Raw genomic sequence first — 27754 nt, forward strand, 5'->3', positions numbered from 1 at the left:
TTTTACTCTTGAAAATAAACAAATTAAATGATGCATTTATGGATAGGGCATTTAAATCTGTTTAAAAAAAACTAACATAGACCTTAAAAAAATCATATAATTACTTTCTTTTTACATCTTTCCTTTAAAAAAAATAAGATAAGAAACAAGCATCACAACTCACTGACAGTGACATCAATCTACCTGGTTAATGTGTTGTTTCTATTCATGGGTGAAATTCTGACCCCACTGAAGTCGACAGGAGCTTTACCATTTCACTCCGTATCTTTAAAGTTGTTATCCTGCTGTGATGGAATTCAGTGGCAAAACTCCTATTTGTTTCAGGGGAAGGAGGATCAGGCTATTGAAAGTTATTTGGGAGAGTAACTCTGAAACAATGGATTTGAACTCAGTACTCTCTATATATATATATGAGTGCAGTGAGCGGGATTTGACCTGTTATCCTCAGTCTGTTGATTTGTGTGTGTTCATTATTCTAAAGTGTGTCTTAAGTCTCAGGTGCTTTATAAATAGTAAGAACACTTGTGTGTTCTTCATGAAGATTCCCTGAATTAAATCATTTATGGACAAGTAGAGGGATGCAGTTATTCCTGCTGGGATAGCAGGAGTTGTATGGTGAACAGCATTGTGTTTTACTCCTTCACGGTGAAATGATCTTGTTAGGCTTTGCAGGGGTAGAGGTCAGATGTATATTCGCCTTGCAAATGTATTATACCTAGAATATACAGGTTTCAGAGTAGCAGCTGTGTTAGTCTGTGTTTGCAAAAAGAAAAGGAGTACTTGTGGCACCTTAGAGACTAACCAATTTATTTGAGCATAAGCTTTCGTGAGCTACAGTAGCTCACGAAAGCTTATGCTCAAATAAATTGGTTAGTCTCTAAGGTGCCACAAGTACTCCTTTTCTTTTTTCTAGAATATACAGGAATTTGTTATTTTAAATATACTTAGAATTTCTTTAGGAATAAGAAAAAATTAAAATTTGGAATGAACAATGCTTTCCCTTTTCTTCCTCTCTTTGATTATTTTTTCTACACATACTGTACTCTTCCCCCCCCCCCCCCCAAGTAAGCATGACTAACGATGAGCTATGCACAATAGAGTTAGAGGCTGGTGAACAGGATAGCCCAGGATTACGGTAAATTGACATCCAGATATCTTTCTCTACAAAAAGCAGTGAGTTTCATATGTGAGCAATGTTCAGATTTTAGTGAAGTAATCTGTACAAAGTTGCTTGTTTATTATTTACCTTAGTTTGACATTTTTGACAGAGTATATGTGTACATAATTTTGATACTCTGTGAATAAAATCACGGTTTTTATGAGGAATTAATTATTTAGTTAAAATGCTAGGGATTTAGACATAGCAAACTTTACCCTGTATGCGATACGTGTAGGAGGATGGGATGTTAGATATTTTGGCAACTCTCAGGTTATACTTTTGTGGGTTTGTAATAGAAGTTTTTTTTCTGATAACACTGTGTGTTGTGCACTGTATTTAATACACAGTGACAAGCTGATAAAAAGCAAGAGGAATGAATTAAAGTTCTTGTCTAGTGCTAGAGAAATTCTGTCACTGACCGTTAGGTTTTCCCTTTACATTATCTACACCACAACTTGATACTGTCTATGTATGTGCCAAAATTATCTGGTTTTGTTTAATAGCAATTTAAAGAAAAATACGGCATAGAGGAGTTAAGATGAAATGATAAACGGAAAAGATATGAGACATGCTATGAAAACTTTTATAATATGTACAGCTGCGCAAATTTGATTGGAAAAATTTGATGTTTGGTTACAATTTGCAGCGGTGGCAATGCAAACAGTGTTTGAAATAAAAAACAGTAGATGTTAGAAAGAATATAATCTTCCACTGCCAAAACTGATATTGTGCTGTATTAGTAGCTGGTAGCAGAAACAGATTAATAATAGAGTATATTTAAAGAAAAACTCCAATGCAATATAAGAGATTCTAATCACAAATAAGAGTAAGAACATAAGAATGTCCATACTGGGTCAGACCAATGGTCCATCTAGCCCAGTATCCTATCTTCTGACAGTGGCCAATGCCAGATGCTTCAAAGGGATTAAACAAAATAGGGAAGTTATAAAGTAATTCATCCCCTGTCATCCATTCCCAGCATCTGGCAGAGTCTTAGGGACACCCAAAGCATGGGGTTGTATCCCTGACTATCTTGGCTAATAACTATTAATGGACCTATCCTCCATGAAGTTCTCTAATTCTTTTTTGAACCCAGTTATTGCTTTGGCCTTCACAACATCCCCTGGCAATGAGTTCCACAGGTTAGTACTCATTACCAAAGTTTGCACAATTTGGTCCTTACACAAGTCCTGGATCTGCAGCAGTTAGGATGAGTAGCACTTACTCAGATGAGTAGTCCCAATGATTTCAATATTGCAGAACAAACCTTGAGTTAATTTTGAACTATCTCAGGTCCCAGGTAAGTGGCTTCTACACACATGGGACTCTCGGTTGATTGAAAAATAGTATCAGAGCCAGGGTAGCTGCAGAAGTGAGCTCTTAAAACTGAGCTACGACGTTTTCCTTTAATAAAAACAGAAGGAAGAAAGACTGAAAAGAGCTCAGAAAATCTTGGAAACAACATTAGCAAAGGCTGTTGTTGATTCTTTACTGGACATACGGACTACAGTCACAGCCTCACTCTGCTAGATACAAGATACTCAGTTGCAGTGAGTGAATAGTGTACATATACATTTCCCTTACTGTCAGAGCAGTGTGACAAATGCAAGGATTCTTGCACAGCTTCAAGGAAAGGAAGCTTTTTTTCCCTCCAAACCATTGTAGGTTATCTAATATAAAGCTACTATAAGAAGTCCTCCAGAGTGATGTCAGACAAAAATCTTCATGAGAAGTGGGTAGCTGTAATTTTACCAACAGTAAATGAGAAAATAAAATGGGGCCTGTAGTCCAAAATATCAAAGTGAAGAGGTTTTCCTCTGTTAGAGTTCATACTTTAAGAACCAGTATCACCCGCAGTCTAAATCCACTGGCTTTACACTAGGGACGAACTTGGCAAATCCATTGACTTGAATAGAGAAACACCAGGGATAAATTTGGACAAAGACTGCTTTCTTCAGATGTATTCCTTCAAGGCCTGGTGTACACTTTGAGTTTGTCGGATTTAGCAGCATTAAATCCAAATTAACCCTGCACCCGTCCACACAACGAAGCCATTTTTTCGACATAAAGGGCTCTTAAAACTGATTTCTATACTCCTCCCCAATGAGGGGATTAGCGCTGAAACTGACATCGCCATTTTGAATTAGGGTTAGTGTGGACGCAATTCGAAGGTATTGGTCTCCGGGAGCTATCCCAAAGTGCACCATTGTGACCGCTCTGGACAGCACTCTGAACTCGGATGCACTGGCCAGGTGTACAGGAAAAGCCTCAGGAACTTTTGAATCTCATATCCTGTTTGGCCAGGCGAGCTCATCAGCACAGGTGACCATGCAGTCCCAGAATCGAAAAAGAGCTCCAGCATGGACCGAACGGGAGGTACTGGATCTGATCGCTGTATGGGGAGAGGAGTCCGTGCTATCAGAACTACGTTCCAAAGACGAAATGCCAAAACATTTTTAAAAACCTCAGAGGCCATGAGGGATAGAGGTTACATCAGGGAGGCAACACAGTGCCGTGTGAAACTTAAGGAGCTCAGACAAGGTACCAGAAAACCAAAGAATCAAATGGACGCTCCGGGACAGAGCCCCAGACATGCCGCTTCTACGCTGAGCTGCATGCAGTTCTGGGGGGGGCGCCACCATTACCCCACCCTGTCCGTGGACTCCGATGATGGGGTACACTCTGCCATGGCTGAGGATTTTGCAGATGGGGAAGATGAGGAGGAGGAGGACAAGCTTGGGGAGAGCACACAGCACACCGTTCTCCCCAGCAGCCAGGATCTTTTTATCACCCTGACTGAAATACCCTCCCAACCCAATGAAGCCGGAGAAGGGACCTTTGGTGAGTGTACCTTTTAAAATATAATACATGTTATAAAAGCAAGTGTTTTTTAATGATTAAGTAGCCCTGAGGACTTGGGACGCATTCGTGGCCAGTACTGCTACTGGAAAAGTCTGTTATCATGTCTAGGGATTGAGCAGAAATCCTCCAGGGACATCTCCATGAAGCTCTCCTGGAGGTACTCTAAAAGCCTTTGCAGAAGGCTTCTGGGGAGAGCAGCCTTATTCCGTCCTCCATGGTAGGACGCTTTACAATGCTATGCTAGTAGCAAGTAATCTGGTATCAGTGCATGACAAAGCTTGGCAGCGTATGGTCCCGGTGTTTGCTGGCATTCAAGCAACATCCATTCTTTATCTCTCTGTGTTATCCTCAGGAGAGTGATATCGTTCATGGTAACCTGGTTGAAATAGGGAAATTTGATTAAGGGGAGATTCAGAGGTACCCATTCCTACTGGGCTGTTTGCCTGTGGCTGAAAAGAAATCCTCCCTGCAGTTAGCCACGCGGTGGGAGGGGGGGCCATTGGCGCTGAGCTGTTCGCGTTTGACTAGCAGGGATCTTTCCTGATACCAGCCAGACAGTAGGGGGACAGGAAAAGCGATCATCCCAGAGAATTGGATGGGGGGTAGGGGTTTACTGCTGCTGCACGTTAACAGGAAAACTGCCGCAATAAATGGCCAACTCAACGGGCTTTGCTTCATATGGGAAAGGAGGGGGCTGCTGTTATGAAGGTTGCAGAAGCCGAAAGACTGTGGCTTACCATGGGCGCCTGCAAGCCGAATTCTGTTGCCCGGCCCTGCATTTGTGATCTCTAACACCAAAGCCGCTGGCACTCAATATAAGATGCAAAATGCGACCTTGTACCAAAATCACGTGCGCTATGTAATATGAATAGCGTTGTTCACCATGAAAGAGTATAGCCATTGATCTGTAAAATGTATCTTTTTAAATATTTCACTCCCTTTTTTTCCTCCAGCAGGTGCAAATGTTTCAAGTCTCCCTCCTCCGTCCCAAAGGATATCTCAGATAAGGGGGTGAAAAAAAAGTACGTGCGATGACATGTTCTCTGAGCTCATGCAGTCATCCAGCACTGACATAGCTGGGTGGAGGGACACAATAGCAGTCTACAGGATGGTGGCCGATGAACGTGAGGAGAGGTGGCGGCAGGAAGATCAGAGAAGGCATGAGGAAATGCTGGGGCTACTGCGGGATCAAATGAACATGCTCCGGCGTCTGGTGGAGGTTCATGAACGGCAGCAGGATCACAGACTGCCGCTGCAGCCCCTGTTTAACTGTCCTCCCTCCTCCCCAAGTTCCATAGCCTCCTCACCCAGATGCCCAAGAACGCGGAATGGGAGGCTCCGGGCACCCAACCACTCCACCCCAGTGGACAGCCCAAGCAAAGGAAGGCTGGCATTCAACAAGTTTTGAAGTGGCCTTTTTCTTCCCTCCTATTATCCCCCCACATTCCACCTGGGTTACCTTGTGAGTTATCTCCCTATTTTTATAATCAATTAATAAATAATACATGTTTTTTTAAATGATAGTGACTTTATTTCCTTTGCAAGCAAGCTGTGATCGAAGGGGGGAGGGCGGGTGGTTTACAGGGAATTTAGAGGCAACTGAGGGGGTGGGTTTTCATCAAGGAGAAACAAACAGAAGTGTCACACAGTACCCTGGCCAGTCATGAAACTGGTTTTCAAAGCTTCTCTCATGCGCACCACTTCCTGCTGTGTTCTTTTAACTGCCCTGGTGTCTAGCTGCGCGTATTCAGCAGCCAGGCGATTTGCATAAACGTCCCCCTTACTCTCACAGAGATTGTGGAGCACACAGCAAACAGCAATAACAATGGGAATAGTAGTTTCACTGAGGTCTGAGCGAGTCAGTAAACTGCGCCAGCGACCCTTTAAGCATCCAAATGCACACACTACCACCGTTCTGCACTTGCTCAGCCTGTAGTTGAACAACTCCTGACTACTGTCCAGGGTGCCTGTGTACGGCATCATGAGCCAGGGCATTAAGGGTTAGGCTGGGTCTCCAAGGATAACTATAGGCATTTCAACATCTCCAACAGTTATTTTCTGGTCTGGGAAGTAAATCCCTTCCTGCAGTCATTTAAACAGACCAGAGTTCCTGAAGACACGAGCGTCGTGAACCTTTCCCGGCCATCCCACGTTGATGTTGGTGAAATGTCCCTTGTGATCCACCAGTGCTTGCAGCACCATTGAAAAGTACCCCTTGCGGTTTATGTACTGGCTACCCTGGTGGTCCGGTCCCAAGATAGGGTTATGCATTCCGTCTATAGCCCCACCACAGTTAGGGAATCCCATTGCAGCAAAGCCATCTAGTATGACCTGCACATTTCCCAGAGTCACTACCTTTGGTAGCAGCAGCTCAATGATTGTATTGGCTACTTGCATCACAGCAACCCCCACAGTAGATTTGCCCACTCCAAATTGATTACCTACTGACTGGTAGCTGTCTGGCTTTGCAAGCTTCAACAGGGCTATTGCCACTCGCTTGTGAACTGTGAGGGCTGCCCTCATCTTGGTATTCTTGCGCTTCAGGTCAGGGGAAAGCAAGACACAAAGTTCCATGAAAGTGCCCTTATGCATGCAAAAGTTTCGGAGCCACTGGGAATCATCCCAGACCCGCAACACTGTGCTGTCCCACCACTCTGTGCTTGTTTCCCGGGCCCAGAATTGGCGTTCCACAGCATGAGTCTGCCCCATTAACACCATGATCTCTGTTAGGGGGCTTATTCCTTCACCCACTTACTTCCCTGGTCCTTCTCGCATGAGCAGAGAGCAACAATACCCCAAGTCCAAAGGTGCAAACAATTCTATGTTTATTGGGGTGAACTTCCAGCAAGCATGATTCCAGTTTCCTTCCTTAGTGTCCCCCTTCCCAGCTCTGACACCACAGAGCCTTACACCTGTGTCCCTGTTCCCATTCCTGCCCTTAGCCAAACATGATTCTAATTTCCTTACCCCATTCCCTGATCCCATTTCCCCCTTTAGCAAAACATGATTCCAATTTCCCCACCCCTGTTCCCATTTCCCTTCCCCACATCCACACCCACTCATTTCCTGATTGACTGCAGACTATATAGTAAAACTTGAGTTCTGCTTCGCTATACCTTAACCAATCATTTTCCTGAAATTTAACTAACCAATCCTAACATATTGTAACATGATTATGTAACCAATTATATCCCACCACCTTAATTAGTTTACACCCAGCAAAATTAATTATACAGCAGACAGAAACCATCACAGAACCAGACAGATTATACAGACAAACAATAGCAAAGTGGGAACTATAATGACAAAACAATACAGAAGTGATGATTTCACATCCCAGCTATTGATAAGTGAGTTCTTGCCAGACAGGATGCTCTCAAACTAAGTTTCCTTTTACATCTTCTTGGCACTTCCCTTTCTCTGGAGGTGACAGGCATTATCAGGACAGGATTGTATTCCTAACAGCCCAATAGCACCTTATTTCAATGTGACTAGTTTGGAATGTGAGGTGATCGTTCGCTTCCCAGCTTATGACTGCCTCTGTTGCTTAGCCAAAGGCCTTAGCCTAAGAACAGGGCCTCAGACTGTCACAGTAAGAGAAGAACCTTACATTGGCAGACAGTGATTTTGATTCTTTCTTTTATACCTCTATAACTAGCCAAGTGATAAGAATACACCTTAATTCTTAGAGTATAGGCCTTTACAGACAGGCCTGAATATCTATATCCTAACAATCTCCAAATTGCGGGGGAACGCAGTTTTAGAGAAAAGTGTGTTCATGTCCTCATCACCGTGCTGCCATCGCCTACTCGCCTGGGTTTTTGGGTGCTGGTTCTGCATACACTGCACGATAATGCGCGAGGTGTTTACAATGGTCATAACTGCTGTGGTGAGCTGAACAGGCTCCATGTTTGCCGTGCTATGGCGTCTGCTCCTGCTCGAGCAATCCAGGGAAAAGGGCGCGAAACAATTGTTTGCCATTGCTCTGGCGGAGGGAGGGGCGACTGACAACATGGCTTATAGGGTTGGCTTACAGGGAATTAAAATCAACAAAGGGGGTGGCTTTGCGAGAAACAGAATGGCCCCCTCAAGGATAGAACTCAAAACCGGGTTTAGCAGGCCACTGATTTCACAGAGGGAGGGAGGAGAAAATGAATACAAAACAAATCTGGTCTATTTCTTGTTCTGATCCACTTCATCTATCTTTGTACATCTTGCTGGCAGCAGATTGTGCAGTACAACCGCTAGCCATCGTCCTCTCCTGGGTGTTCGGCAGAAGACGGTGCAGTATGACTGCTGGCCATCGTCTTCTGCTGGCTGCAGATTAAAAGACAGTGCACTGCTGGTAGGACTGAATCGCCATGAGACGAAACTTAAAAGGGAAATGACCTGGCTGAGTCACTCCCATGTTTGCCCAGGCACCCCTGACCTCATCGAGGTCAGTTAAAAGAGCACCCTGGACTACTTCGATGACGGCTACCAGTCATACTGCACTGTCTGCTGCCAAAAGGCAATAAACTGCTGTTGGGTAGCAATGCAATACTGCATCTGCCAGCACCCAGGAGACATACGGTGATGGTTATCTGAGCGGCTCCATGCTTGCTGTGGTATGGCGTCTCCACAGGTAACTCAAGAAAAAAGGCGCAAAACGATAGTCTGCCGTTGCTCTCATGGAGGGAGGGAGGGAAGGGGGGCATGATGATATGTATCCAGAACCACCTGTGACAATGTTTTAGCCCCATCAGGCACTGGGATTTCTACCCAGAATTCAAATGGGTGGTGGAGACTGCGGGAACTGTGGGATAGCTACCCACAGTGCAGCGCTCCGGAAGTCGACGGTTGCCTCTGTTCTGTGGACACACTCCGCCGACTACATGCACTTAGAGTATTTTTGTGGGGGGACACACAATTGACTGTATAAAAACCCTTTCTATAAAACCGACTTCTATAAATTTGACCTAATTTCGTAGTGTAGACAAGGCCCAAGAGAGCAAGAGGGGGAAACCCTTTTGCTCTCTTCCAAGTTGTGTACGGCTCTGTCATTTGCGTCCCCTTAAAGTGCTGGTACACTTGTTCAAACTTTGCAAACTGCCACGTTGTCTGATGGCTCTATTTCCTGAAATCCTGACAGTTTATGCAAAGGCATCTGGCTGTACTGGGGGAGCAAGCCTTAAACCGGCCAGCTCCTTTTAGGATTCTCCCCCCTCACCTCCCATCAAAGTTACCAAAATTGTTTTCTAATCTGTTTCGTTCTGGACCTTTTTTGGTTTTTTCTGCCATAAATTTTCAGCAGTGAACATCTCATACTAAGAAGATGGATGGGTTGGTGCATATTTCTGATGTGAAACATTTGCAATGGTTTTGTTTGATTGTTTTAATTCCACCTTTACAGTCTGCAGCGTGTGGTTAAAAGTGATCCTGCTGCTAACTGCCTGTATTTTCCTTGAGCGAAACTGCTTAATTTCTGCTTTGTGGAAATTTAGGAGACTCAGATAGGTAGGAAAAACAAAGGAAACATGGCTGAAGATTTTGTTGGCGGCTTTCAGGTCTGAGAATAACAAATGAAACAGTATTGTTTGACTTACTTCCAAAAGGGAAGAAGAGCTTCTTTGAAATAAAAAGCTATAAAGTGATCTTCTTTCTTTGGAAGAAAAAAACATTGTGTAATCTCCAGGATTTAAAACTGGAATTGGTTGTGTAATTACTGCTGAGACCTATCATTCACTGAAAGTCTTGACAGTTCTTGCATTAAGCTTCTTGTGAAGGTGAATTTTCAGTGCATTTAGTGAATGTGTTTTAGACAAGTTTTTATAAGGAAAAATAACAGTGGAAAAAATGAAACCCTGCAAATCTTAGGAACATCTGCACATAGGCACCTTGCTGCTGGCATTCCTCCACCTTTGGTCCCTGGAAGCACTGCTCAAGGGAGCCACTCCCCCAGGGACTCTGTCCAGCCCTGGCTGACCTTGATGGGGGTGGAAGCTGGAAAGCGGGGCTCCCCTGTAGGAAGGAAGCTCCATGGTGAAAGTACTACATCTGTATAAAGACAATCATAGAAAATCAGGGTCGGAAGGGACCTCAGGAGGGCATCTAGTCCAACTCCCTGCTCAAAGCAGGACCAATCCCCACCTAAATCATCCCAGCCAGGGCTTTGTCAAGCCTAACCTTAAATGAGGAGTCTGGTGGCACCTTAAAGACTAACAGATTTATTTGGGCATAAGCTTTCATGGGTAAAAAACTTCTCTGAAGAAGTGGGCTTTTTACCCATGAAAGCTTATGCCCAAATAAATCTGTTAGTCTTTAAGGTGCCACCGGACTCTTTTGTTATTTTTGTGGATACAGACTAACATGGCTACCCCTCTGATACATCTGTATAATTTTTCCGGAGCCCACAAAGGGATGATGTGCATCCACTCTTCTTCTCACCTTGCCTCTGCCCTACTCTACTCAACGCGAGTCCTCCCACAGTTTCCTTGCCTGCCATGAAACCAAACCCCACAGAGGGCCACCTGTGGATTTTGGGGATGGTTTCATAAAGGTGACTGACCCCACTCTTTCTGTGCATGCTAGTAGGGGGACATCAATGTACAAAGCGGACTCTGGACTAGAGCAACACAAAATGACCCTTTTTAGCTAAAGCACCAGTAATCCATATTTATGGATTATAAATGTGTTCAAAATCGAGACTCAAGAACAGTAGCTAAGGGATAAAATGCCATATTGTTTGTTTTAGAAAGATTTCAAATCGTAAAAGCTTTCACTTGCAGAAAGCTGCCTGGCTACTAATAAGCCTACAGTACTGATGGAAGTATCTACGCAAGCAAGCTTTCTAGTTTACTTTGCGCTTCCCCATATACAAAACAAACAGACAGCTAATGATTGGGTAAATACAGTGGGACTGTACTTTGTGCACTGCATGTTCTAAGCTTGAGTGTTTTGGTCCGTCTTTTGTTTGTCTATTTTTATACTCTTTCACAACCACATTTTGTAATAATGGAACATTAGAGTTCCTAGTACAGTATGGAGACCTAACACAAGGAATGTATTATGCACACTTTTTTCAACCTGAAGAGTTCTCCAGTGCCAATTATTTTTGGCTTTTATTATATTATACTAATAAAATATGAACAGTGAGGGGATTTTACACTGTATGATTCGCTCATGCAGGGGTGTGTGTCCAAAGCAAAACAAAATGTGAAATTGAAAAAAAAGCATCAATCAAATTTTGGCATATCCATTTTCTTTTTTTCCTTTTCTCCTTTTTTAAAATGAAATCCTTACATAAATTTCTTAAATTTACAAGAGCAACAGTTCTAGGTGAAAAAATTCCATTGGCTTATAACTCTTGCCAGTTGTGACTTTTGTATTCATCCACAAAAACCACATTCAAGTAGTATGAAGAATCTGACTTAGACGCCACAAAAGCAAATCAATTCAGAGTTTAAAACCAGGCTGATTCTTGGGCTTCTATGTGTTCCATTTTTCCTAGGTCTTGTAGCACATGTACAGAAGTGATGGCATTTCTTTTGCAACATGAACAACCAGGCCGCAAGCTGCAGAGCTGGAGTACATGAATTTGAAATCTTTTTGTAGTTCTACTAATTTTAGCTTTCACTATTGTAGCTTCATAGGTCAGAGAGTGACCCTGGGAATCATTATCAAAACAAACTTGGATCCCTGTTAAAATAAAACAAATATTAAAGGAAAAATGTTTATACATACTTATTTGATGTGAAAACTATGTGCAATTAACTGCATAGATTATGCTTAACGTCTAGTACAGGGTTGGTAATTTATAAATCTATATTAATAACCATAATATAAAGAACAAAATGCTAAACAAATTCAGTCACTTTTGGATCAGATTACAAAATTAGATGAGGGGAATGGGTAGATGAAATCAATCTCAATTTTTGTATTGAGACAGTGCCTCATAAAGCTTTGCTAGAATAATTCGTTCATATTAGCACAGTATAAGTACAATGAAATAGACTGAGAACTGGGTAAAGGCTATAAGGAAAGAATCATCTGTGTTAGACTCAGTTTATTTAACATCTTTATTAATAATCTGGATGGAATAAGAAAGAAAAACATGATCACAGATGATATTTCATAAATTCTCCATTTTTAGTTTTTAGAGGACAGAGGTTTTGATATTCAGGGGCATATCAATTAGATACACTTCTACAACTAGTGCAGAAAGGGTTCTGAACAGGGACTCAAAAGACACTCTTTTATTTCCTGGCTCACCCACAGATTTCCCTTCCAGTCCCACATTTCTGTGATTCTATGATATCCTGTGTGAGCTTGGACAAGTCACCTAATCTATCGTGTGCCTGAGCTCCCCATTGATAAAATGGGAGTAATACTTCCCTACTTCAACAAAGTGTAGGATAAAAAAAATCCTTTTATGATTATGAGGCACTCAGATACTATGGTGATGAGAGCTGTATGAGTACTTAGGGAGGGAGGTAGATAGTGACATGCATAGATACATGGTTAGAGAAATATTTTGTTTTGTTCAAAATAGTACGACAGTTGAAGTAAGCTTTGCCAACAAAGATTTCAGGTGATTTATGAAACAAGTTAATTCCAGTATCATTCAATGTGATATAGCTTGACATCAATCTCTCTCCTCAATAAAATTCTAACAACTTTTGTCTTCCCATTTATGAAAGTGTACTGTCTGTTCATTTTTCAAAAGGTGTTTCATTATTATTGCCAAAGTTTCCTTGGCGTCTTCTTTCATATCTTCCCCCTTTTGTCCCTGACACTCTGTCTAAAGATTCTTTTGTTGCTTCTATTTCAGAAGGGCACACACTGATATATTCTGTATTGATTGTAGAACAGTGTTGAAATTAAGGCTTTCATCCACCCTTATTGAATTTCATTCAGTTTCTTTACAAAGTCAATTCTCTATTTTTTGCAAACACTGTTTGTGGCACTTGGCGAAGCAGTAGAATCAGATAAACATTAAAAGGAAGTAAAAACTTTTTTTTCCTTTGCCTTTATCTGTGACATACCTACCTACTACTACCTACTACTTATCTGGCATTTAAAATGTTGTCTACTGGAAAAATTGCTAATTCACTGGTATTTGATTTGTGAGAAGTGCATTTTAATTTCAGGTTATTCAGGTGCTAAACTGTTCATTGATCTTTTTATCTTAAGGGAAAGTATGTTTATAGTGTAGTTTATGAATAACAGCTGTGTTTTCCTGCCAAGGGGCTAGTAAGAGGCTAATTTTTTTGTTTTCTCTTCATTTGTATTCATGTAGAGTTAAAAAAAAATTCTAGACTTTTTAGGCTTCCCCTATAATTTGCTTTCTCCTTTTGTGCATTCCTCCATGTTTCTCTCAACACTCAGTTTTCTTTCTGCTCTCTGTTGTGTTTAATGTTTTTTCAACTGTGTAATACTGAAAACACACCTTGGCCAGCAGTTTTTCTTTATGTTGGCTGAGGAAAAAAATGCTGGTTTTGGAAGCACTATGTCAGCATAGTAATACCCACAGCCTGCTTTACATCATAAAGATGCAAATCCTCCATGAGCCCTGATTCAGCATGGACAGTGTGGTTTTTCAGTCAAAGGGAGGTGAGCACAGCAATGGGATGCAGGGTAGTGTGGCCATACTGCTTGTATATTATCTAGCTGGGGAGGTGGATGGGCTTACCTACACTCTGTTGTGCAGAGCTTTTTGGAGAAAGCCCAGGGAGGAATGAGGGCAAAGGCAGTGAATCTGCCACTACTTGGACTCACTCTTCATTTTCTTTCTTCTCAACACGTGGGTGAGCGATATTGCTGCCACAAAGACTACTGGATTTGTGGATTTGTGCTGGAAATGGCCCACCTGTTGATCACTTTAGATAAGCTATTACCAGCAGGACAGTGGGGTGGGAGGAGGTATTGTTTCATGATTTCTGTGTGTATATAAAGTCTGCTGCAGTTTCCACGGTAAACATCTGATAAAGTGAGCTGTAGCTCACGAAAGCTCATGCTCAAATAAATTGGTTAGTCTCTAAGGTGCCACAAGTACTCCTTTTCTTTTTGCGAATACAGACTAACACGGCTGTTCCTCTGAAACAAAGACTACTGCAGCTCTGATGCTGATGAAATCAAGTCTGTCACATATCTCTGCTGCTTTTCATGAGTTACCTTTCTCCGTCCAATTCCCATGGAAATCCCCAGTGCACACTGTGTGAGTTGAGCTAGCAGAGGTTCCCACCGCTTTATTGGCCAGGAATGGTGAACCGTGGCCACTGGGAGCTGCGAGCAGCCATACCTCTGGATGCTCAGGTAAACAAAGTGTCTCACGCCTACCAGGGGCTTACCCTGAACAAGCCATGAACTAAGTCTGGGAACCCCTGAGCTGTGGGCTACAGGAAGGATTTGGTCCCAATATTATACCTGGCACTTTAAGCACATCAGAGAGCTTGGATTGGCACAACATTTATATTAGTTTCTTTTAAAACTTTTGCCAATCCAGGAAATAATATGGAGGCATGGCTAGTCTCAAACCCAATATGCCAGATCCCCATCTTCCAACTTCTCCCGAAAGGTCATTCACTCTATGACATCTACAAACAGTAAATCATGGTGAATATCTTTACCTCCTACAGTTTGCGCTGGAGAAGAAAATAATTAGATCAAAAGACCTCCCACCCCTAAACAGGTAATTCAAGTTAATTCCCTCTTCTGGACCTCAAAAGGCAGGTTTACACTGCCACATATGTTGATATAATTACGTCGCTGAGGAGTGTAAAAAAAGCCACCTCCCAAGCGGCACAATTAACGCAACCTAAGCGCTGGCCACACCAGCACTATGTCAGTGGGAGAAGCTCTCCTGCTAACATAGCTTCCGCCTCTCACAGAGGTGGAGTAATTATGCCAACAGGAGAGCTCTCTCCCATCAGCTTATAGTGTCTTCGCCAGACGTGCCACAGTGGCACAGCAGAGCTCTTCTAGGATAGACTAGCAGCTCTTGACTTTCTTGTACCTGTTGTTTAGACTGTACGTTATTTGGGGAAGGGATTGTATTCAGATGTGTGTCTAGCACAGTACTAAGCACATTACTGGCACTTAACTAATAATACATGAAGCGAAAAGAGCAGATACACGCAGCAGTATATTTTTCCACTTCATCTTGCTTTTCTTTCTTTGAATCAAGAGTGCTTTGTGTATTGTAAAGCACCAGAAGGCTTTATAAAATGTTTCTATGATCCTAGGTCGACAACTGTATTATGTTTTTCAATTTTCAGGAGTTCTATTGCAAAAAGATAAAATGTCTTTTCTTAAAAGATATGGCTGTGTTCAGCCAGTAGCAGTGCTAAGGAATCTTAGCTTTATAAATGGACCAATACAGTCTTTTTACTTGCTAGCTAAAAGGGAAGATGCTGGATTGGAATTACAACTTCAATCAAAGTAGTAAAATAGGATGGGCATCTAAGTGTCTGGTATGATTAACAAGTCTATTAGTGCCTAGATACTGTGGGGATGGGCATCCTAGAAATATCTTAGAAAAATAAAGGCCCTGTGGTTTGATGTAGTGAACAATGGTGGCCACAGGAAACTGGGTGCAGTTCCCTGATCCTCAGCCACCCAGCCATGGCAGAAGATAAAGCATCAAGGGCCTACGCTAACTGCTACCACTTGCAGATCTGTAATGGACCTTCTGTCAATGGAGGATCAGACATAGTGGGGATCCACTTCACCATGTCCCCTCCTGCTTATGGAGTACAAACTAGTATAGCAGATTGGAAAATCCAGCCCACCGAAGTTTATCAGTTTATGTATTTGTTCTAAAATGAATTTCTTGATAGATAAAACCTTGTTACTTGTGAGCAACATTAATTACAATGGAAATAAAGGGAAATTCCTGAAAGCATATTTGTGAAATTGATCTGTGACAGTTATAGTTCAAATTATGAAAAGATTTAGTCACCATCTTGAGAGAGAGAGAGCTTGTGCTGTACACTGTGTTAGCATTTCTCGCCTCCTAAATTCTTTATCTCTAATAGTCTTTCAAGAGCACGCATTAACAATCAAGCCGATTTCCTCTTACTTAAATAGTTTCTCAGTGATGTTTACATGCTTCTCTGTAGGATTCACTTACTGACAGGATTTCAAAGGATACTATTAAAAAAGTAATTGAGCCAAGTGAAGGTTGATAATTTTTGAGAGAAGGAAACAGTTTGTTTAAAAAAATCAAAAGGGTTGGGGCTCAAGATGAATGCAGGGGTCTATATTAGGGGATTCCTGGTTTGTCCTTTGTGATGCAGATGTTTGCTTGTCAGGTGGGTTTTGTTTATCCATTTTTGTTGTTCTTTTTCTTATTGTTAATCTTTATTTTAATTATCCCCATTCTCTTTTCTCTCACTCAGCAACTTTCAACTTATTTGATCTATTTTTTCAAAAGTCCTTAGAAGGAAAACAGTCATCTGGCCTCATTAAAAAGATAATATTAAAAATACACTTCCTTGAGGTATAACAAAAATGTATTAAGACACAAACACTAGTTTATCATTAACTCAGACCATAATTACCCTTCTGTAATTATTTTGTTTTATGGAGGTGCAAATAATCTGCGCTCATCTTGACAATACCATTTATATTGCTAATGCCTAAAATGAGTGTGGTACAGAAATAGGTTTGCTGAATTCAGCACAAAATATGCACAGCTTTTTGAGCCATGCAAGCACTGAAAGAATATGGGTCAGACCAGTGGTTCTCAAACTGTGGGTCGGGACCCTAAAGTGGGTCGTGACTCAGTTTTAATGGGGTCACCACGTCTGGCTTAGACTTGCTGGAGGCATGGCCCAAGTCTGAGGGCTACAGCCCTTGTCGGTAAGGCTCAAGTTACAGGCCCCCTGCCTGGGGCTGAAGCCCTTGGGCTTCGGCTTTGGCCCCCTGTCCTGGGGAAGTGGGGCTTTGGCTTCGGAGGGCCCAGGCTTCTGTCCCCCCGGGGTCCTGTAGTAATTTTTGTTGTCCGAAGGGGGTCACGGTGCATTGAAGTTTGAGAACCCCTGGGCTAGACTGTGCATCCGGTGATCATATTGGTAAGCAATTATTGACATTGCTGGGGCTGCCTGTGTGAATAAATGCTCACCAACAAGAGTAAATATTGCATAATTGAGCCCCATCAATGCTGGCTATGCATCAGTCTGATCTCTTCAATAAAAATGTTGACTAACAATTGAGGAGGAAGAAATTACATAAGAACAACCACACTGGGTCAGATCAAAGGTCCATCTCGCCCAGTATCCTGTGTTCCTACAGTGGCCAATGCCAGGTGCCCGGGAGGGAATGAACAGAACAGGGCGATCATCGAGTGATCCATCCCCTGTCGCTCATTCCCAGCTTCTGGCACCCAGAGGCTAGGGACACCGTCCCTGTCCATCGTGGCTAATAGCCATTGAACCTATTCTCCATGAACTTACCTAGTTATTTTTTGAACTCTGTTATAGTCTTGGCCTTCACAACATCCTCTGGCAAGGAGTTCCACAGGTTGACTGTGTGTTGTGTGGAAAAAATACTTTCTTTTATTTGTTTGAACCTGCTGCCTATTAATTTCATTTGGTGACTGCTAGTTCTTGTGTTATGAAAAGGAGTAAATAATACTTCCTTATTTACTTTCTCCACACCAGTCATGATTTTATAGACCTCTATCATCTACCCCCTTAGTCGTCTCTTTTCCAAGCTGAAAAGCCCCAGTCTTATTAATCTCCCTCATATGGAAGTCGTTCCATACCCCTAATCATTTTTGTTGCTCTTTTCTGAACCTTTTCCAAAAACTTGCAAAACAGTGCAAAAAAAAAAATAACGGTGGACTTGCCTGACTGTTATCCTCCAGCTCAAAGATGACATGGAGTTTAATTTGGGAATTTAATTGGTTAATTAGATTATTTTGTAATATAGTGAACAGAAGGAAGAATTTTCTGAATATTTCTTAATATTCAAAACACATTTTGAATCACCTGAATTCATTACTATTTCATTTCCATAGACATAGATTTACTAGTGTGTGTCTTCCCCAAAAGCAATATTTTAGTTGCTGTGGTTGAATATTGGCTGAAAGTGAATTTCAAATTCTATGTGTCATAGTGAAATTCTCAGTTTTAAAATGATGTGTTGGCTAGTTGCATAAGTTATCTAATTAAGGAACAGAAACAGTGCTACATGATCTATGTAATCAGCCAGCACAGAAAAAATTGCAAATATTCATAGTAAATGGTTTACAGGTTGTGCATATCAAGAATTCTGCTCTGAAGAAATCTACAAATTTTGAATACATTTGAGAATTTTGTCCTCAGTTCCAACAGTTAATAAACAAGAAAATGGCAACATGTTCATAAAATGCATTTGTTACAAATTATTTGTTCAGCTCTGCTGGTGAAGGCAAACAGTTATGGTGAGGCATTCATTTTTAAGACATTGTATACTTTGGGAAAAACAAAATATTTTTCAGTAGGCATTAGTTTCCACTTAAAGGAATAGAGGTATATTTAAGAGAAGCTAAGCCTTCAGAATAATTTAAGGGAGACCTTTTAAAACATGGTTAACATTTTGATTAACATGGTTAACATTTAGATTAGATTATGTATTCAGGCAGTCAAGAAATAGAAGAGATCTACAACAAAGTCTAGTGGGAGTTAAGAATTCCATTATGAGGAGCTACACATAGTGAGAGCAATAAATTATGGCAATTTAATATAACATGAAGCATCAGACTTAGAAATTATACAGCAGAGAGAGAGGGGGACAGAGAACAAGCAGCAAAAGCATGTCAGGTTGCTCAAAAAAAAATGATTAATCCAATTCTGAATAAGGCTCTCTTATTCAAGGATAAGCGTGTCTACACATAGAGTTAATCAGGAATAGTTAAATTCACACCCTATCTTATTCTTGATTAATTTTCATGTGTAGACCAGCCCTACGTGGGTTGTTAACTACACCGCACAATAATGTCAGTTTAAAGTAAGCATTAACTATTCAATTGTTGATCTTCTTCCTAGATAGTTTGGGGAAGGGGATTGGAATGAAGCCTAACAGGGGAGGTGTGTTAAGCGGGAATTGGGAGTTGCCGCATGAATGGAATACTGAAGGAAGAAAAAAGGGGAGAGATACAAAGACAAGAAAAAGGGAAGAATGGGGAAGGAAGAGAAACAAAGGACAGAAATAGCAGTAGTTCCTAAAGACAGTATACTTTCCCGCAGTGGAGCTGAGTGCAATAATAAGGAGCTGAACATATAATCACAACTATAATAAACTAATAGTTTAGTTACAATTGAAAGCTATGTTCTACCCTTGATCTATGAGCAAGCCTCCTGTTCACATCATTTGCAACTGTGCTGTGGATTGAGGAGATTATGTAGTTCTAATTGTATATGGACCATAATTAAAAATGGAATTCGGCTCTCTCCACAGAATGTGTCTGATACCACCGAGCCAGAACATACTCCAATACACCATAAAGATTCACAGTGTGCTGAACATAGGTCATTTAACTGATGTGAAATGGATAGATAATATGCCATCTTCCTCTGAAGCATGGCATGGAGGGCATTGCTGTAAAAAAAATTTGTTCATTGTTTCTTGTTAAATAAATTGTATCTAGCATAAATGAGTTGTTCCCTGTGACCCTCTGCCCAATGGATGAGTAGGTTATGTTCTTAAGATGCTTTCTTTCATGCCAGTTATGTTTTTTCATGGTGCAAATATTCTTCTGCAAGGAAAGTTAGTTTATAAACTGCAGTGCTGGAATACAAATATAACAGTGCTAAAAGAACAGTTAGTTACATAACCTTATAATAGTCCAATTATGTGGATGCTCTCGTTAGGCATATATTTTTGATTAGGCAACTGAGGCTTTCATTGAAATGGAATTACAATACTTTAACTAGATTAAGTATGGAGAAAATAAAATTAAACCACATGTTATAGAAAAAATAAAGATTAAAACACAGTTGAAGCAATACAGTCTGAGCAAAAACTCATGAAATGTCTACAATTAAGGATTTTTTTACACAAAAGTTATTCAATAATTGCATATGACATGGTTTATTTTATCAGCATCCGCAGTATATGTAGTCAGATTACAGATTATTTGCTTGGTTTTAAAGGTGAACAAGTATTTCAGCAAACTCTTAAAAGGAGAGTCATTTGTTCCTGAGATTTTTAGATTAATAGTGAATTGTAAAATTTGTAGAAATAGACATATGAGCATTAGTTCCCTTAACAAGCATTGCGTGCAATTTAACTAATTTGTACATGTGCTATAGTTTCTAAATACCTATTTTAAAAGTTGCTCCCAAATTCCTAGTTCTCAAGTAAGAAACTGATGTAGACTTTTTCTGTGCAGAGTGGGAATCAACTTTGTAAACATCTGCAGTCTGGCTGGAATCAGTGAAACTCTAGATTCACCACTTGGTAAATGGTGAAGTTCTAACAGCCCATGTCCAAATTCTGTGTTCAGTCTTCATTTTTGAAAATTAACGAGAGGAAATTACTCATTGTTCACCTCAAAATTCCTAAATAAGTACATCAAGGAGTTAAAAAACATGGTTCACAGTTGTGAAGCTCTCTAGGTTCACATTATTGGCAACTAACCCAGTGTTCTGTCGCCACTCAAATTGAGGTATATAATCCAAAACAAATATTCCGTTAGTTCATGTAGGCACACACAAATGTCATAAAATGGTAAATCCTGGGAGCCAATTTCTAACATTAAGGATAAGTGGGAAAATATGAAACGGTCAGTGTAAAAGAAATTAGGTAAATATAGTGGCAGGCAAATGAATGTGTTCATGCAAGTATGTTACACAGGCATAAACTATTGAACGTTCCGGCACCACACTAGTATGTTTTATACTTTGTTTTACACTTCAGAGCCTTTTGGCACATAGGAGTTTCCAGGCCTGGTGCTTGACAGTTTTTTGGCTTGATAGCTTTTATCTGTTCCTTAGTGGCTTGTTTGATCTAGGACATGCTATATTAGGTCTGCCAGAATTTGCTGATTTGCTACTCTGTATTTTAAAAAAAAAAAAAAAAAAAAAAGTTGGATTGTGTAAGCAACTGTGAAGTCACTGGAGTTATGACAGTTCTGTAGATAACAATAAAATGACTAATGTTCCCAGTTATATTTTTGGATTGAATAATTGAATTTCACTTTTGGCTCTCGGTTAACTCAATCTGGACACTAAAACTCAGCAGCAACTAGTGCTTAGATTTTTAGTTTACCATCATCAGCCCAGTATCACTTGCTGTATGACTCATTCCCACCCTCTACCAAGGATAAGGATGTTAGTGGTTGTGTAAGCAGAATGTAGGCTTCTTGTAGCTATTGCTGACGTGTATCATAATCATCCCCATTAGATTTATCTTTCATATGACAGTACAGATCATAATTCTCTCAGTTGTTGTAAAAGGGATTTCAAGATAATTTTGAGTGAATTTATTGTGCTAGCTGTCATCATCAAATTGTAGATAAGTAATCCATGTACTTAGAAGGTCCCCCTGGAAGAAAAGGGGTCCATAGGTAGGTAAAAGCTGGTATGACAACAATAATTTAACCATTTGTTCTACTTACCTTACACTTAAAGGGGAAATTTAGGGCTGAACTTTTAGATGCAGACTCTAAATTCATATGCATTATTTTCTGCATGTACAACCCCCTTCCCTTGTTAGGCATCTAACTACCCAATTTATACATGTAAATATTGTTTGTGCATGTTTGCAGGTATTTGCACAAACTGATTTGGAGGCCAGCTGAGGACACTTTTAAAAGTTTAGCCCTTAAACTTAGTATAGCCAGTAACTATTCAACTGTGTTGCAGTTTTGTGTTCAAAATGAATTCTGAACAAGACTAAAGCTCTGACTCTATTCCACAGAAGATCAAACTTTTAGTCATCTATATAAAATCCATCCAATGTGGTTGCCACTTGAAGTTTAACGGATGGTGTATTTCAAATAAAGAATAGTACGAAACCAAAGTGGTTTTATTTGAAGTGAACACATGATGATTGGAACAAGTTTTTATTAGTTTGGTTCATGATTGCTTCCAAAGAGCTGTGCAAGGAGACCAGATGGTACCTTATGATAGTGCTGGAATTCCTGTAAGACAGATGCAGGACCAATTTTTCCAGTATCTATATGCAGTTTATGGCATAGATGGAGAGAGAGAGGATGCTGATATTTGCTAATATCCATGCCAGTCCTTCTCTGTACTTGCATAGGCAAAATACCTAGAGACTTCAATGGGAGTTTTGCCTACAGGAGGTGTGAGGGTATCAGGATTGGGCCCAGAGAAACCAAAACAAAGAAGCAATTTACAGGAGAATAAGAGATTAATTTTATGTCTTTTGTAAATTTATAGGTTAGTGGGCCATCACTTTTATAGTCTCTAAAGAATAAAAATCAGAAGCTTGTGTATGGTTTGAGTACAACCTGTTTCATATGGTTTCCTATTCAAAATAACCTTCACTACATAACAATATTATAAAATTACCTTTATTGACTGTATCAAGATGGAATAAATTTGTGTCAAATGCTAATGACAGTGGTTTAGTCTGTAGTGGCACAAACAGTTTCTATATGAAATTTTAAGTACCAAATACTGAGAAACAGACATGCTTCAATTTCAGCATACGCTGTATTATGAATAACAGATGAAAGCCTGCCTGATCTGTGTGGTGCTAAACACCATCAACTCTTATTGACCTAAATGCACAATGGAAATTGAGAGCAATCAGCACCTCCAAACATAGGGACATTTAGATCTTGTGATGAAATAAAAGAAAAATGTTTTTTGACAATCAGAAAACTAAAGAGCAGATCTTTAAATATAAACATTTTCAGAATAGTAACAAGGATGTGTCTGAATGAAGCAATTTAGGTTGTTTATGTTTCTCATAAGATTAAGAGAAAATAAGCTACTTCTATTTAAATATTATTAGCAATAATTTAACTTTTAAAAATGTATACAGCAGAAAATACATGCTATCATGCATGTTAATCACCATAAACATATTTTTCTACTTCCATTGCTTAGAACTAAAAGGTAATTAATTACTCCAAATTCTTTTTAAGTATAAACCAAGGTAGCAATTAGCAAATGTATCAGCCTTTCAAATAAGTATTATTTTAAAGTGTTATTTACTGCGGCAGCACTGGAATTGTGTTAATTGCTTCCACATGCTCAAGATTGTAATATCAGCTTTTGAATTTAACAGTCTCTTGGTGGTTGTATGACATGAGACTTACTTTTTTTTACTGTAGATTTTTATCAAAAACTTCAAGTACAGCATAGAAATTCTGAAAATATGTTGATTCGAATAGATTAATTCCTTTTTTATTGAGTTGATCTGTTTATCATTTTCTGAAGGTTACTAAATATTTTTCTATAGCTTAGGGGGAAAGTATTACTTCACAGTTTACTGCAAAAATCAAAGTGCATGGGTAAAAATATTCCCTTTCTTTACTGATGGATCAGTACATTGCCATTTGAAACCCATGCTTTCAGGGGATGAAAAATTTATCAAAGGACTGGAAAAATGCAGTGAAAAATGCATTGAGCATAAAATATCAAATCTGGTTTGTATAAATAAACATGTTGCTGCTAAAAGTCGGGATTTCTCTGAAAAATCTGCTACTGCAATGTTAGCATCAAGAACAGAACTGAATAACAAAACAGAAACTGAATGTGTTTAATTTTTTGCCACTTAGTGCACAAATTTTTAGAGTAGAAAATATTTCAGGAAATTGTAAAATAATAAAGTAGTATATAAATTAGAAGATATCCAAGAATAATCTCCCTCATGAAGTGCAGTCCATGGTATTTCCAAACAGTTATACATAATTCATTTGCCTCAGGTGAAGATGAAATAGAAATCCAAACTACTCTACCTTGCATGTAGTTTGTAAGCTGATCCCTGTGTATAAAATCTTGGGGGTTATATAAATGTACCTGTAAATGAATTTTTCAACTTTCACTTTTTGTGATATCGTCTTCTTGAATCCTAAAACCTCAGACTCGAATTATCTGAACAGGGAATCAAAAATACCAGTATTGGTGAAATCCAAAAGAATACGAAGAACAGCTTTTGGATGTAAAAATCCAAGGATAACGTTGATGGTGTTGCTGGAAAAAGAAAAAAAGTGGAAGCTACATGCTTTTGTTGGAGAGCTGAAATAGATGAATCCTTAAGTATTTTATGATTGACTGCTGCTCTAAATGCAGCCAAACTTTTACTGTTCAGCATTGTCGCAGAAAATAAGTTATCTGCAAGCCCAAGTTTCTGTAATTAAATCCTGGAAGGCCCCTTGGGTGGCTAGCACTGACTGGTGTATTATTATTCAACAGAAACAAGCATCACATTTCCTTTATGAAATATGCAAGCAAATGTATGGCATATCAGTCTCTTTACCCAATACATTTTTAAACAGTTGTTCTCTCTTAAAAATAAACTGTATTGAAAACGTACAAATTCTTGTGCTTGAATGCCACTGTATATTATGGCTAGATCGAATTGAAAGTGTCTGCAGCCTTGCTACCTCAGAAACTCTGGGATCTTTAGCTAACATGCCGACTTATTGAGAAGAAAGGCTGGCTCCTCCCTTACAATCAGCAAACTCTCTGCCTTAAAATTTAAGCCTTGTGTTGGACTGGCCCTAGGTATAGTACCTAGGGGATAATTTATTCCTCTGCAGCTATTACCTCCAATAATAGCTGTATTCCATTTGAATAATGAAAATGCAGTTGAGGGAGGCCTGGGAGATGGGAGACAGAACTTTCATGCGTACTCGACTTGCACTATAAATAAGAGTGACAACAGACATCACCACTTTCAGAATAAATAGAATATTAGGGTTGGAAGAGACCTCAGGAGGTCATCTAGTCCAATCCCCGCTCAAAGCAGGATCAACACCAGCTAAATCATCCCAGTCAGGGCTTTGTCAAGCCGGGCCTTAAAAACCTCTAAGGATGGAGATTCTACCACCTCCCTAGGTAACCCATTCCAGTGCTTCACCATTCTCCTAGTGAAATAGTGTTTCCTAATCTCCAACCTAGACCTCCCCCATTGCTTATTGTTCTGTCATCTGCCACCACTGAGAACAGCCTGGCTCCATCCTCTTTGGAACCCCACTTTGGGTAGTTGAAGGCTGCTATCAAATCCCCCCTCACTCTTCTTTTCTGCAAACTAAATAACCCCAGTTCCCTCCACCTCTCCTTGTAAGTCATGTGCCCCAGCCCCCTGATCATTTTTGTTGCCCTCCACTGGACTCTCCAATTTGTCCACATCCCTTCTGTAGTGGGGGGACCAAAACTGGACACAATACTCCAGGTGTGGCCTCACCAGTGTCGAATGGAGGGGAATAATCACTTCCCTTGATCTGCTGACAATGCTCTGACTAATACAGCCCAATATGCTGCTGGCCTTCTTGGCAATGAGGGCACACTGCTGACTCATATCCAGCTTCTCCTCCACTGTAATCCCCAGATCCTTTTCTGCAGAGCTGCTGCTTAGCCAGTCAAGGGATTCTTCCATCCGAAGTGCAGGACTCTGCACTTGTCCTTGTTGAACCTCATCAGATTTCTTTTGGCCCAATCCTCTAATTTTTCTAGGTCACTCTGGACCCTATCCCTACCCTCCAGTGTATCTACCTCTTCCCCCAGCTTAGTGTCATCTGCAAATTTGCTGAGGGTGCAATTAATCCCATCATCCAGATCACTGATAAAGATGTTGAACAAAACCAGCCCCAGGACTGACCCCTGGGGCACTGTGCTTGACACCGGCTGCCAACTAGACATCGAGCTGTTGAAGATCTGACCTCATTTATTCGATGTAGCTTTCCCTCAGTACATTCTTTTGATACAACATACCCTTTCCTTAACACAAAACATATATTCACAGAAACTCTAAAAGCCCTGTAAATGTAAAAGCCCACATATGTGACAGGTGATTACTTGGAAAGAGCACAACTGCTGGCCAGGATGCTGTACCCTTTCCTTCCTCCTCTGCTGTTTCTCAGCCTCTTGAGCTAGGGGATTCTCTTCAAAATGGGCTGAGGTTTGATGTATGCTGTGACTCCACTACGGTCTATTGCCGCCAGCTCTTCCCAGTTTGTAGGGTCAATGCCTCCCTTCTTAAGATATACTTTCAGGGTGTCCTTTTAGTATTTCCTCTCTCCCCCATGGGTCCTCTAACCATAACTAAGTTGAGGAGACTAGTATCAGCCACCTGCACACAATGACCAGCCAAGCAAACTCGATGTTTTGTAATCTTCACCTCAACACTGGTGGTGATAGCTGCAGAGAGAACGCTGGCATTGGTGCAACGATCTTCCCATCTGATACAGAGAATCTTCCTAAGGCAGTGCTGTTGGTACCTCTCCATATGATTAAGAGGGCTTTGGTATGTCACCCATGTCTCACACCCATAAAGAAAAGTGGGAATGACTACTGCATTGTAGAGCAGAATCTTAGTTTCTATCCACAGATCTCTGTCAATAAAGACCAACTTTCAAAGGATACGCTGGCACAATGGATCCTGTGTTCAATCTCCACATCAAGATTGTCTGGAACAGGTGGCTACCAAGGTAAGGGAAATGCTCAACGTTTTCCAGGGGGTTACCACCTATGACAATTTGTGGGTGAACGGGGACAACTTTTGTTGGGGCAGGCGGTGGAGCACCTTAGTCTTCCAAATGTGGAGGGAAAGTCCCAAGCTATGCTAGGCACCTGAGAAGAGATCTAGGGTTGATTGCAAGTCAGCCTCAGTGTGTGTGAGGATAGCAGAGTCATCTGCATACCGAAGGACATTAGTAACAGTCCTGGTTACTTTAGTTTTAGAATGAAAACATCGCAGATTGAAGAGCTGACCATTCATGCAATACTCAATCCCAATTCCAGAAGCAAGATAGTCATGAATAAGAATCAAGATTATGGCAAGATAGATGGAAAAAAGGGTTCATTCCTCAGCATCCTGTAATAGAACCTCTTGCTCACCCCCCATTTTCTAAGGAAGTTTGGCGAGGCATCACTCAGACTAGAAACAACAAGAATCCAGGCCCAGATGGCATCCCCGTGGAGGTCTTCAAAGCGTGGGGAATAGCACTTATGCAGAAACTTCATCAACTTCTTGCGTTAATGAAGAAATTCCACCTGACCTAAAGAATGCCAATATTGTGACCATTTTTAAGAAAGGGGACAAGTCAATGTGTTGGAATTACAGACGTATTGCCCTCTTCTCTATTGCTGGGAAGATCTTTGCTCACATCCTTTTGAACCTTCTCCTTCCTCTTGCTGAAGATGTCCTTCCAGAATCCCAGTGTGGTTTCAGACTGTCTCGGGGCATCACCGACTTGATTGTTGTTGCATGACAGATCTAGGAGAAGTGTAGAGAACAACACCAGCCATTGTTTATGGCATTTATTGATCTAATAAAGGCCTTTGATTGCATCAATCGTGAAGCATTATGGAAAGTGCTGTCTAGGTTTGGTTGTCCGTTGAAGTTCATTCATGTTCTCAGGCTACTTCATGATGGGGATGACTGCCACCATTCTCTGTAATGTGTTGGAGATGGACCCATTCACCATCCATACTGGTGTTAAACAGGGCTGTGTTGTTGCCCCAAATAAACTATACCCTGGAAGGGGCACTGTTCAATATACATTAGTCTCACTGGACTTATTCCCCACAAGGGGAAATGCAGGGAGAGGCATAATTACAGTGCTGCACC

General features: G+C 40.6%; 1 protein-coding gene across 5 annotated transcripts in view; it reads left to right on the forward strand.

Moving 5' to 3' along the window:
• Positions 1–27754, forward strand: part of BCKDHB (branched chain keto acid dehydrogenase E1 subunit beta) — a 290535-nt gene that overhangs the window by 230019 nt on the left and 32762 nt on the right. The window contains exon 10 of one of the 5 annotated variants that reach the window (XM_073336533.2): positions 11511–11534. The exons of the other annotated variants lie outside the window; for them this stretch is intronic. Coding sequence (XP_073192634.2) covers positions 11511–11519 — 9 coding nt within the window. The 3' untranslated portion in view covers positions 11520–11534. Of the gene's footprint in view, positions 1–11510; positions 11535–27754 lie in introns of those variants that run through there. 5 annotated transcript variants of the gene reach the window in all.

Source organism: Lepidochelys kempii, chromosome 3, assembly GCF_965140285.1.
Source record: "Lepidochelys kempii isolate rLepKem1 chromosome 3, rLepKem1.hap1, whole genome shotgun sequence".
In the NCBI taxonomy this organism is placed as follows: domain Eukaryota; kingdom Metazoa; phylum Chordata; order Testudines; family Cheloniidae; genus Lepidochelys; species Lepidochelys kempii.